The sequence below is a fragment of the Pleurodeles waltl genome, chromosome 2_2 (assembly GCF_031143425.1).
Source record: "Pleurodeles waltl isolate 20211129_DDA chromosome 2_2, aPleWal1.hap1.20221129, whole genome shotgun sequence".
Taxonomy (NCBI): domain Eukaryota; kingdom Metazoa; phylum Chordata; class Amphibia; order Caudata; family Salamandridae; genus Pleurodeles; species Pleurodeles waltl.
The window spans coordinates 507849412-507861453 of record NC_090439.1 but is presented as its reverse complement, the minus strand read 5'-3'; the positions used below and the strand labels follow the sequence as shown (position 1 = coordinate 507861453).

The following is a 12042-nucleotide window of genomic DNA, read 5'->3' as shown; positions in this document are numbered from 1 at the left end:
GAACCTTCCCCTCTGGACCCGCTCAGGGGCCTGACGCCTGTGCACAGTGTTCTGTCCAAAGGGGGCCCTCTGGAACTTACCCCTTCCCCTTTGCAGGGGCTGCGGGGCCTTTGTTACGCCACTGTATCCACCACAGACACTGCCCAGGAACCTTTGCTTGAAGAAAAAGCCCTCACAAAGCAGCTTCGTATCATCTGTAAGGGAAATTGTATAGATGCCATTGAAAATGCATCCTTAAACCTTTACACAGTGACTCCACGAGGCTCCTTGAACCTAGTCTTCAAAGGAAAAAGTTGATGCTCCATGCAAGTTCGATGTCTTTGACAAAATATAGTGATTGAGACATATTCACTCACGTTCTGTTCTTTGTGAAACGACGTCAGCATGCTTCAAAGACTTACAAGATGTTCAATATAAAATACACATACGCAGAGACCAACACGTAAGTCACAATGTTTTTATTCTTAATTAAAATAGGAAACTTTTATTTTTATTATAATTATCAAACAGGAAAAGGCGAAGGTTACAACGACTTTAGAGTAAACCAGTGCAAAATAAAGCACCTGACGATTCAGAAGGTCTCCTCCCTCTGGGGCCTGCATGGTGGTCCCATATCATGAGGTGGCGGGTCAGCCGCGCCAGGTGCAGGGGGTCCACCAGAAGCGTATAAATAGCCCCGTTGACTCTTCATTCAGCTTTTTTTTTTATGAAGAGAGGAACAGATTCTGCGGAGTCCTATTCCTAACTAAGAAAAGATCTATGTGGGTCACTCAAAGGTGCAAAAACGTGTATGTACAACAACAATGCAACTCGTGAAAAAAAAGGCAGTGTGTCGAGAGACATCATTTAACAGCCTACTCCTCAGGATGGTGGTGAAGGTGGGTGGGGGGGGAAAAGAGAGAGAGAGAAAGAGAGAGAGAAAGAGAAAGAGAGAGAGAGAGAAAGAGAGAGAGAGAGAGAGAGAAAGAGAAAGAGAAAGAGAAAGAGAAAGAGAAAGAGAAAGAGAAAGAGAAAGAGAAAGAGAAAGAGAAAGAGAAAGAGAGAGAGAGAGAGAGAGAGAGAGAGAGAGAGAACGAACACACACCTTGGGTGTTTATTATCCACACCATAGAAACTCAATGGCTAGACTACATCATCTAAGTGTTTGTCTGACGCTACACGGCTTGTCACCATCCACAGATGTTGTGTAAGTGCAGTGATCATGACTTAAAAAAGTCACCATGTTTCTTAAAATGCCTGGAATCTATTTCTGGCAAACCTTGTTATTGTCCAGAGGAAAAGTGCGGACGGGGGATTTAATACGGAAACTGCATTACTCGGAATTCCTATTAGACCCGAGCGAAACTGCTGCACCACTACTCGATATCACACGTCAAACATTTCAATTACTTTCAAATGAAAACTCAATTTTTTATTTGGGGCTGCTGGCTGCCGAGATAGCGGGATCTCTGCGCATTTCCTACTGCTTTCCAGGAGGGCAAAAGAACGGCAAATGCCAGATACATCGGAGGCTACAGGCCTGGGATGAACAATGACCTACGTGTACATTACACACTCATTTTTAATACCAGTGCAAGAATAAAACCTCAAATTACAAGGACCCCGGGCATGCCATATTCCCAAACATTAAAGACTGCAAGTGCTGCCACTATCTTTAATATCTTTACGCAGTGTCACTTTCGCTGCTATTTGTATAACTGCAGGCATCAGGCCGGCTGGCTGCTCACTCTCCCGGAGCCTGAAGTTGTGCACCCCTGAGTTAACCATTGGGCAGGTATTCGAAACACTCCTTGAGATCTAGGTTTTCTGTTCTTTGCCTTTTGGAGCGAATATTGCATTGTACGGTTGCCGTCTTCTTGGGCGCTGGCAAGGAGAATGCTCCTCTTTAATATATCCTGAAAAAAAAATGTACACGTCAGTTACAGCTCCTTATATGATACTTCGAAATTAAACACGAATCACATGCTGGGTAATAGTATGTCTCCTGGCCCTAAAGTTGCGCAATGGCACCACCGTGTGGCTGGCACCATAATTTTACATAAGGGTGTACTTGGAACACTAATTCTCTAAACAGAGAGAACGGGGCTGGGTGCTGATGAGATAGACAGATGGCTTAATTGAAAGTAAGGTTTCTAAGAAACAAAAGTGATCCATCGCTGTGCGGATGCTATACTCTGCCGCTGACTGAAGAACCCACGAGAGCGTGCAAATGATTAGATTAAGTACAACAAACGCTTGCTTGAATTACAGAACACAGCAGAAGGAAGCACTCAATTGTCAGACAACATTACAGACCAGTAAGAGTCCATTCTCCTGTATAGGTTTTTCCACAAAAGTGCAGCACTATATTTATTTCCCGAGGTCAGTGGGATGATCCTGGTACACCTGTGTAGTCCTCAGCTCTAAAAGCCCCAGTGCCCTACAAAAACGCAACCACATTGCAGACAGAGCCACAAAAGCAGAGGGCATCACCTGGAGTGCCCTTTAATTCCCGATCGGTTTGTCAACCTTTTAGAGTGCTCTGTAATTCCAGACCTGCTGAAACACCGAGGGTCCAGTGTGTCCCACATGGACACATCGTCTGCTCCATGCTGCCCGTTTCCCCCACACTAGGACTAGGCCCGAAGCTCTGCTGGTCAGCCCTGATGCCTGCAAGAAAGCCCCTTGGCAGCAAAAGGATCCAGAGACACACACATGGGGATCACGAAGCCCGGCTATCCCTCACCCAAGACTGGAGTAGGCCGCCCAAGATGCATGTGCATTGTAAGCGGACAAAGCAGTGCCCCAGCTTCAGCATGGCGAACATACTCTCTCCCTTCACCAGCATTTGCTTTCTTCGTTCACCTTTGTAGCGCACCTGGCTGCCCTTTCCCAATACCTACCAGCTTCCGTCCAGCGGGCATCACTGCTTATATATCTCCAGCCTCAGATGCCTTCAAGCCATGTTCAATAGCGGCCCTGGAGTCTGATTACTAAATACTCAACAGGGTTTTGGCGAGTAAAAGTGGTTTATTTGGATCGAAATGGTTTGATCCACCCACAAACCCAGAAAACAAGGGCTCATTTCCGTCGGAGGCACGGAGTAATAAACTGTCTGACTTCTTTGTGAAGGAAAGTTAATGATATCTATGTCCCTTTTCCGGCAACGAAGTACAATGCAAGGCCTCTGAGGTAGGGAGCCAGACAAAGGCTAAATGAGCCATTTCTTCTACCGCGGATATTAAGGATGAAGACTTAATGGCTCTAATGAAGGCGGTGAAATCGGGCCCTCCTTTAGATCCCGCGCCTCTGTATATTCTTAGGCGGGAGTAATGTATACTCTGCTTGTGGAAATGCTTCACCTTTGCTTAGGGGTGGGCAGTGCCCTCTGTGCGGAAGCATGCAGTTGTAAAACCACCCCCCGCCCCCAGACACCAAGCGGAAAACAACAGGCCGATATCCCTGCCGTCTAGTGAACACGTTAACCAGCACCTTCCAGAATACCTGGGACAAAACAGTAGCTTCATCCTACACAAACCGGCTTCCGGTCCGGCCATGGCGCACAGACAGCTTTGTTAGCAGTGGCAGAGGAAGTTAAAAAGAGTCCGGCTCAAGGTGGGACAGCAACACTTACCTTCCTCGATCCAAGACAGTTTCCCGTGCAGTGTTAGGCAAGGATTAGAAAGGTCAGGAATTACGGGCCCAGCGCTGAATTGTCTAACCTAATCTTTGGAAGGCAGGGTCTCTCAAGTGTATGACAAACCTTTCTTTTCAGGGACTGGTTTCCTGAAGTGCGGAGTGCCCTAGGGGTCCTCACTAACGCCCACTCTTATTAATCTGTATGTAGGTCCCGTGGCTGAGATCGTTCAAGCCTAGGGCCTTTCAATAGTATCTTATGCAGATGATACACAGATTGTAATTTCCTTAACTCCTTTAAAACAGACCAGCTGAAGCCGTGTTTGAAGGAGGTAGCAGATTGGATAGCATCCTGCTGTCGAACCTTAATGGAGATAAACAGCAGTGACAGTCAGCAATAATATTAACTGCTGGTCCACTGCCTGCCGGCCCGAGTCCCTAGACAGCTGCACTCAGCCGAAAGCCATGACCAGGAACCCGGGCATCTGGCTGGACCATAAGCTGACTTTTGAGACTCAAGTGAGGAATTTGTCTGCTAGCTGCTACAGCATTTTGAGAATAAGACAGACATTAGATTTACTACCTTCTGCAATGTGGAAAGGTTGGAAAGAGAAAAATGCGAGGTAGGGGGAACCGAGAGAAGGCATGTGGCGAAGTGAGAGAGGCAGAAGTGAATGGCGAGATAAGGCAGGAAGAGATAGCGAAAAGGGAACTGGAAAAGGTTGAATAGGGAATGGACAGATTATGTGAGGGCTCACTGTGTAACTTGCATGTCACAGCTTTCAGTCCCAATTCTAATGCACCATTTTTGGGAACATCAACTTCACTAACTGTGCTGTATCGTGGGAAGTGTTGGGTAAATATGCCCCTCAGTTATTTGGCACAGGTGTCCAGACATATATTTTGTCTTGGACCACGTACAGTGCTCTGCTGACTTCTGGCTAAGGTGGGGCAACTGAAATAACACATACACACATGGAAGACATGGACGGACCTCGCTCTACACTTCAGAGCCTCCTCCTCACTTCTCAAGTTCCCCAAGAAGCTGCAGCCTTGGCTCTTCATATAAGCACCTTGGGGACCACAAAACTACACACATGCCCGGGGGCCTGGATATCCACTTGGGTGATTCGTGTGTTATACAAAACAATATAACATTACACAGTACTGTAACAGATCAAGCGACCTTTTAGAGGGAGAACACACCTTCAATCACACTTTTGAGTTGATTTACTGGTAACACAACCAATAAGTGATAGGAAAAAGATGAATCAATGAGATTTATTACAAAATTTCACAATAAGGCAGGAGAAATAAAGAGGATTTTTACAAAATTGTGACCTGTGTTAAAAACTGATGATAATATAGATGCAATATTAGATGAGTATCCTTAATTTACTTTCAGAAGAAGTAGATAATTGAAAGATACATTGGATGACTGTTTAGTACTGTAAATTGAAAAGAATAAACCTAGTAAGGGTTTTTGTATTTGTGGGAAATGTAAGGCCTGCAAATATAGTGTAAATTGTAAGGAAACTGAATTCCTAGGAGTTTCAAAACCCTTTAAACATTAGAAAACATGTGACATGTAATTCGGATTATTGTATATATGCTTTGAAATGTCCTTGCAAGACATTTTATATAGGAAGTACTATTTATATGGCGAAGAAAAGAATACTGGAGCATATGAGGCCCATTAAGAATGATGATAAATCATATCCAGTAGCGAGACACTTTAAACAATACCATGAGAGGAACACTAACAAACTAAAATTTGTGGTTCTACAGAGGGTAATGTTAAGTGTAAGAGGAGGGAATAGAACGCTGGAACTGAGAAAATTTGAATCTCGTTTAATTATTGGTCTCAATACTATGGAGCCAGTGGGATTGAATAATGATGAGGAATTAGCTATTCATTTAATAAACTAATGGCTATTCCCAGAGTAATGACACCTGAAAGGGTCGGAAGCTGTTTGTAATGATGCATATAATGTATGTATATGTTTTTTATATTTTGTCCAAATTGAATTTCTGATATATGTTTTTTTATAGATGGATAGGACGAAGACAGACCGTAAGAAGCAAAGAAGCTACAATATCATGTAAAATTTCTAGTGAGAAAAGCTCATTTGGGTTTATTAGGTCATAAAAGAGAATACTGATTACATTATATATATTGCAGATGTTTTGAGAGATAAAAAGTATATGCGACCCTTGTCCAGGATAAACATGTCAAGGTTGCTAAGATGTAAAGAATAGTACACATTCACACTTACTGGGATGATTATATATATATTATATTACAAATTATGTTGTTTGGTAGAAATGCTGTAGATTGTTTGGAATTTTCAGTAAGTGAAAAGATCCTTGTTTTGAAGTTGTGAAATGTTGAAAACATAAAACAATATAAGAAAATTACTTAGGTAATCGAACTGCAACAGATGCTATGAAATGTGCTTGAGAAATATGTTTAAAGATGGCCGTAGGATTTGAGATACAGGAAGTAGCGATGAAGGCCAGTCATCAATGTTGGTAGCCTTCCCAGCTGTTTATGCGTGTAAAGAAATGGAAATGGAAGTAGGGACAATATAATGACTGAACAAGGGAACAACGGTTCCCAAAATGCATCGGGTGGATGTTCTTTTCTTCTTGTTTGCCATGTAAAGCAAAATAAATGTGATTTAAAGGTAGCTGTGACTGAGGCGTTTTCCTTTTTGTAGAAGGAACGGTGTGTGCATTTATGGGGGTTCCCGACCCCGCCTCAGTCTGCCATGCTTGGACGCGGACCAAAGGTGAAACTTTTAAGGATTATATATATATATATATATATATATATATATATATATATATATATATATATATATATATATATATATATATATATATATATATATGGTTTACTTATAGACATCTCAAATGGCTGCTTCGTGCAAAGATGTTGTGGTTAGGTTTTGCTCTGTATTTTTTATTAATACATGCTTTTTTATGTAAGTACATAGTTCTGGATGTTAGCTAGGCTTTATTTGTACACTTCATTCTATTCTGATTTCCATTTTTTCTTTGAGTAAACTCTGAGTGCACTGGAAGTTTCAGATTCCTAGCAATTTTTTCAAAGCGTTTTTATGCTCCGGATTCTGTCTGGGGTTATCATTAACAAGTTTGAACTTTGTTACAATAGATATCAAGCAAAACCCAAAGGGAAAAAAATGATGATGCAGATATGCACGTCAGTGTCATAATGGACGGCAGCCACAGCGTCACTAAGCATACGTGATGATGCAGTGGCCACCTTATTTGATTTCCTTTATCATTCCAAGGTGGCAGACGCCCAACTTGGAGTGGTAAATTAAATTAAATTAAAAATGTATACAAAATGCACCAAAGTGCATTTCTTTAAAAATAAAAGGTGCAGCCTGGCAGCAGACTGCAACTCCCATGACTTCCACAAAAAATTATGTGAAATCAATAAAACTAAAGGACGACAAAAAAGCAAGAAGTATAAATGGTAGGGCGGGCTTCCAAAGATCAGTGGAGTTGGCGCAACGGGCAGCTAAGTTGGGGTGAGAGGAGGGGAGAAAAACACACAAAACCAGGAGAGATGGAGGAAATAACGGAAGAGCTGGAGGTGGGAGCATGGAACCAGTGAGGATATTTAAATGGGAATGCAGCACACAGGTGAGAGTGCAAAATCATGTACATTCACATGGACCGTAGAAAGAAGTAAACATTTGTTTCCATAAAGTCATCAGTGAAAGGGTACAACTCATTAAATCGAGAGGATAGCAAAGAAACTATGCTCCAAGGGAGGGACTGTAACGTGTACTGGTGACGAAATGTAGGAGGGGTTGGGATCTGTTTCGCTTGCGTGGTCTGTGGAGCGAGCAAGCCCTGTTTTGTGTACTTGCAAGTGTCGAGCGGTGCTGTCTCGGGTCGGAGGCAGACGGTGTGTTAAAGGATTGAAGCACCGACACGGAGCAGGACGGGCTGTGGGCTTTGTAATGAACCCTAGAAGAAATAAATATATTTTTGTAGAAACCTTCCTTCGCATCGCATTGGTTACCTTTACAGGGAGAAACGCAAGAAGGAAAGCCATAAAATAAAAAAGCATGCAAATGAGATTGACAAGAATGCCAACCAATGGTAAGCAGAAGGCTTCCCCAAAGCCTATCGTATGTATTAGCAATGCGTAAAAACAGCTCTGCAACAGCAGCTAGAAGAACATCTTTTTATCGCTTGTCTTCTACAGGGAGTGCAGAATTATTAGGCAAATGAGTATTTTGACCACATCATCCTCTTTATGCATGTTGTCTTACTCCAAGCTGTATAGGCTCGAAAGCCTACTACCAATTAAGCATATTAGGTGATGTGCATCTCTGTAATGAGAAGGGGTGTGGTCTAATGACATCAACACCCTATATCAGGTGTGCATAATTATTAGGCAACTTCCTTTCCTTTGGCAAAATGGGTCAAAAGAAGGACTTGACAGGCTCAGAAAAGTCAAAAATAGTGAGATATCTTGCAGAGGGATGCAGCACTCTTAAAATTGCAAAGCTTCTGAAGCGTGATCATCGAACAATCAAGCGTTTCATTCAAAATAGTCAACAGGGTCGCAAGAAGCGTGTGGAAAAACCAAGGCGCAAAATAACTGCCCATGAACTGAGAAAAGTCAAGCGTGCAGCTGCCACGATGCCACTTGCCACCAGTTTGGCCATATTTCAGAGCTGCAACATCACTGGAGTGCCCAAAAGCACAAGGTGTGCAATACTCAGAGACATGGCCAAGGTAAGAAAGGCTGAAAGACGACCACCACTGAACAAGACACACAAGCTGAAACGTCAAGACTGGGCCAAGAAATATCTCAAGACTGATTTTTCTAAGGTTTTATGGACTGATGAAATGAGAGTGAGTCTTGATGGGCCAGATGGCTGGGCCCGTGGCTGGATTGGTAAAGGGCAGAGAGCTCCAGTCCGACTCAGACGCCAGCAAGGTGGAGATGGAGTACTGGTTTGGGCTGGTATCATCAAAGATGAGCTTGTGGGGCCTTTTCGGGTTGAGGATGGAGTCAAGCTCAACTCCCAGTCCTACTGCCAGTTCCTGGAAGACACCTTCTTCAAGCAGTGGTACAGGAAGAAGTCTGCATCCTTCAAGAAAAACATGATTTTCATGCAGGACAATGCTCCATCACACGCGTCCAAGTACTCCACAGCGTGGCTGGCAAGAAAGGGTATAAAAGAAGGAAATCTAATGACATGGCCTCCTTGTTCACCTGATCTGAACCCCATTGAGAACCTGTGGTCCATCATCAAATGTGAGATTTACAAGGAGGGAAAACAGTACACCTCTCTGAACAGTGTCTGGGAGGCTGTGGTTGCTGCTGCACGCAATGTTGATGGTGAACAGATCAAAACACTGACAGAATCCATGGATGGCAGGCTTTTGAGTGTCCTTGCAAAGAAAAGTGGCTATATTGGTCACTGATTTGTTTTTGTTTTGTTTTTGAATGTCAGAAATGTATATTTGTGAATGTTGAGATGTTATATTGGTTTCACTGGTAATAATAAATAATTGAAATGGGTATATATTTTTTTTTTGTTAAGTTGCCTAATAATTATGCACAGTAATAGTCACCTGCACACACAGATATCCCCCTAACATAGCTAAAACTAAAAACAAACTAAAAACTACTTCCAAAAATATTCAGCTTTGATATTAATGAGTTTTTTGGGTTCATTGAGAACATGGTTGTTGTTCAATAATAAAATTAATCCTCAAAAATACAACTTGCCTAATAATTCTGCACTCCCTGTATTTATGAAAAGATTGTTATATTTCAAGTACACAGGCAAAACGCAGTTTCTAAAAGGTCTTTTGCTTCAGTGCCCAGACAAAGGGTCCTTCTTAGTGAAAACAGGGTTTTTCCCCCAGCCGTTATACTTTTCATTTTCTTTATATCTTCGCGCTCCCTCCCTTCTGCTCTACTGTCTTTGCCAGCACAACATATGCCCTCCATGGAACTTTCTCAGATACCTACTTCCTCCATATGCCTCTTTTGTCGGCCTTCAAACGTATAGCCATTCCTCTTTGCCACCATTCTATCAAGGATATTGTATAGGCTCCTCTGTGTCTGATGAAGTATCTTTTGGCGACAAGGAACCGAAAGAGGCAGAATGTTGTTTTGATCCTTGTTAGCTCATTTTGTTCTTGGTTAGTGGTTTTCCTTCCCCTACCACTTCTGAAATCTCGTCTTCTATACTCTCCCAGAATTTGTTTTTGCCTGCACTCCCACAGCCAATGTATAAAGAAGCATTCTTCAGTTTTATTCTTAAGCCAGGTAGACATGGGGGATAGGCCCATCTTAAAGATCAGGCTTTTATGAAATATGCTCTATATAGTCTTTTTAAATCGAATAGCTTAATCCTGGATCTGATCGCTACTCCTTCTGAGTGCCTAAGTGCATAGTCCCAGTCGTCATCCACTAAGACGACTATGTCTCCTAAGTGCATAGTCCCAGTCGTCATCCACTAAGACGACTATGTCTTCTGGCCACTTCTCCCTCAAGCGCTTTCAGTTATCCGGAGTACTGTTAAAAAGCATTTTATAAATTTGGGAGAAGGCGCCCTGTTCCCAGGACACTTCTTTCTACGGCTGTTTTGTCTTGGAATTCCTTCCATTCTTTCAGTTTGTAGAGGGCACTTCAGCAGTATGTACCTATAGTACCTTAAAGGATGCAGTTCATACTCTTCCTGAAGATGTGCAAGCTACTTTATTCCTTCCACCCATAGAATGTCTTCCAACTCCGATATACCCATGTTGGTTCACTGTTGGAAACCCTTCGTGTGTGTCAGGTCTCTCATAATATTTCTCTTCCAGGATAGGGTCTTCCTGGTTCTTACCTTACACATTTCAGGGTGTATGTGGCTATTTCCCATACCTTCATTACCACTCCTATGGTTTGTGACAGGTTTCCAATCCCAGCTCTATTATATAAGTAACGGAGAAGTGATCTGCCTCCCATTTATGCCTGTCAATGCTCACCACTGGGTCTTCTAGGTCTTTTAATTCCCAGTCATTAACCACAACCAGTTGCAATGCCCAGTAAGAGGACCTAGTGTTTGGGTGTGTTATACTCCCCAATACAGATGGTCTCATACGAGGTCAAAAATGCTGTCCCACATCATCACCCTCAGCTTTCCCTCCGGTTCTCTAAAACAGGGATAGGCGAGAAAGAAGAGGGTATTTTGCAATGTATGGAAGAAACACAGCAGCAAGATCATTTTAAAATGCACTGCTTTTTCCAGCACTCACCGAGGCAAAGTCCTACAATGCCTTGCTCCGTTTTAAATTTAACTATGGGTGGATTTCTTCTTAGGAATAACTCTTTACTTAGCATTAGCTCAATTCCAAGGTATCGGAAACCATCCTCCCTGACTGTCAGGCAAGTTTCAATTGTCCTTACATTTATCCTTTCCCATAAACATTTTTGCCAAGGAATTTTATATTCAGAGATTAAACTGAATCTTTGAGAAAACTGAATCTGTCCATTAGGATAGGTATGGATACATTCGGCTGCATCACATACATTGAAGTTGTCCCCATAAAGATATTCTATTTTCGCTACCAAACCTGAGACTTTTAAACAGTACACCCAAGCAATACATTGTTAAAACACACTTTCTGTGTTATTATAAAGAGGGATTTATACACTCAAGAAAGGCTGAAACATGATTTTGGACAAAAAACGGCCTCTTCTTCAGCCAGAGTTATCACATGGAACGAAAGGCAGTTCAAACTGCCTTCTACCTAATAAACAAAATGAGGAAGTTCTTAGTATATAGGTTTGTTGAGTTAAAAAACCTACAGCTTGCAATCTGGATGTGAACCTCACGTCATAAAAGAATTAGACATTTTATTTAAAGAGAGAACTTAAAAGAGTAGCCTGCACAAAAACGTAGCACTGGTGCAAAACACCTTACAACAAATCCATTTTACAGTTTGCGTCATCTGGAAAGGAGAAAATCATATATGCAATAGAACAGTCATGTCACAAAAATAATTCACATTACTTTTGTCCTTTTTACGTCCATTTTCCCACTGTTCTAATGCGAAACATTGCATTATCTTTGAGGCATCATTTTGTCACATATCTTATAACAAAGTTAGCCTCTAAGAATAATGCAAAATCAGTTACCTATTTATATAAGTAATGGGAATGCATAGAGTAACATTAGTTTGCTAAAAAAATCAATTTCTCATTTAAAATGATGTGCTAATCCTTCCCCTACGTGCTACTCTCGTGAAAAATTCCTTCTTTAATGTGATCTGGACAATATGATACAAGGTGAAAAAAAGGAGCAATTGATTTGCCTTGCTTGTTGCACAAGTGCAAGGATTGTGTAATTTATACACATACCTCTAGAGGAAAATATA

At 42.0% G+C, this 12042-nt stretch overlaps 1 protein-coding gene across 4 annotated transcripts in view; it reads right to left on the bottom strand.

Moving 5' to 3' along the window:
• Positions 1 to 437: 437 nt before the first annotated feature.
• The window catches only part of RBBP8 (RB binding protein 8, endonuclease), a 382091-nt gene continuing 370486 nt past the window's right edge, over positions 438 to 12042 (bottom strand). For all 4 annotated transcript variants that reach the window (XM_069220014.1, XM_069220013.1, XM_069220015.1 and 1 more), the window contains one exon: positions 438 to 1895. In XM_069220014.1, coding sequence (XP_069076115.1) covers positions 1798 to 1895 — 98 coding nt within the window. In that variant the 3' untranslated portion in view covers positions 438 to 1797. The remainder of the gene's footprint in view (positions 1896 to 12042) is intronic.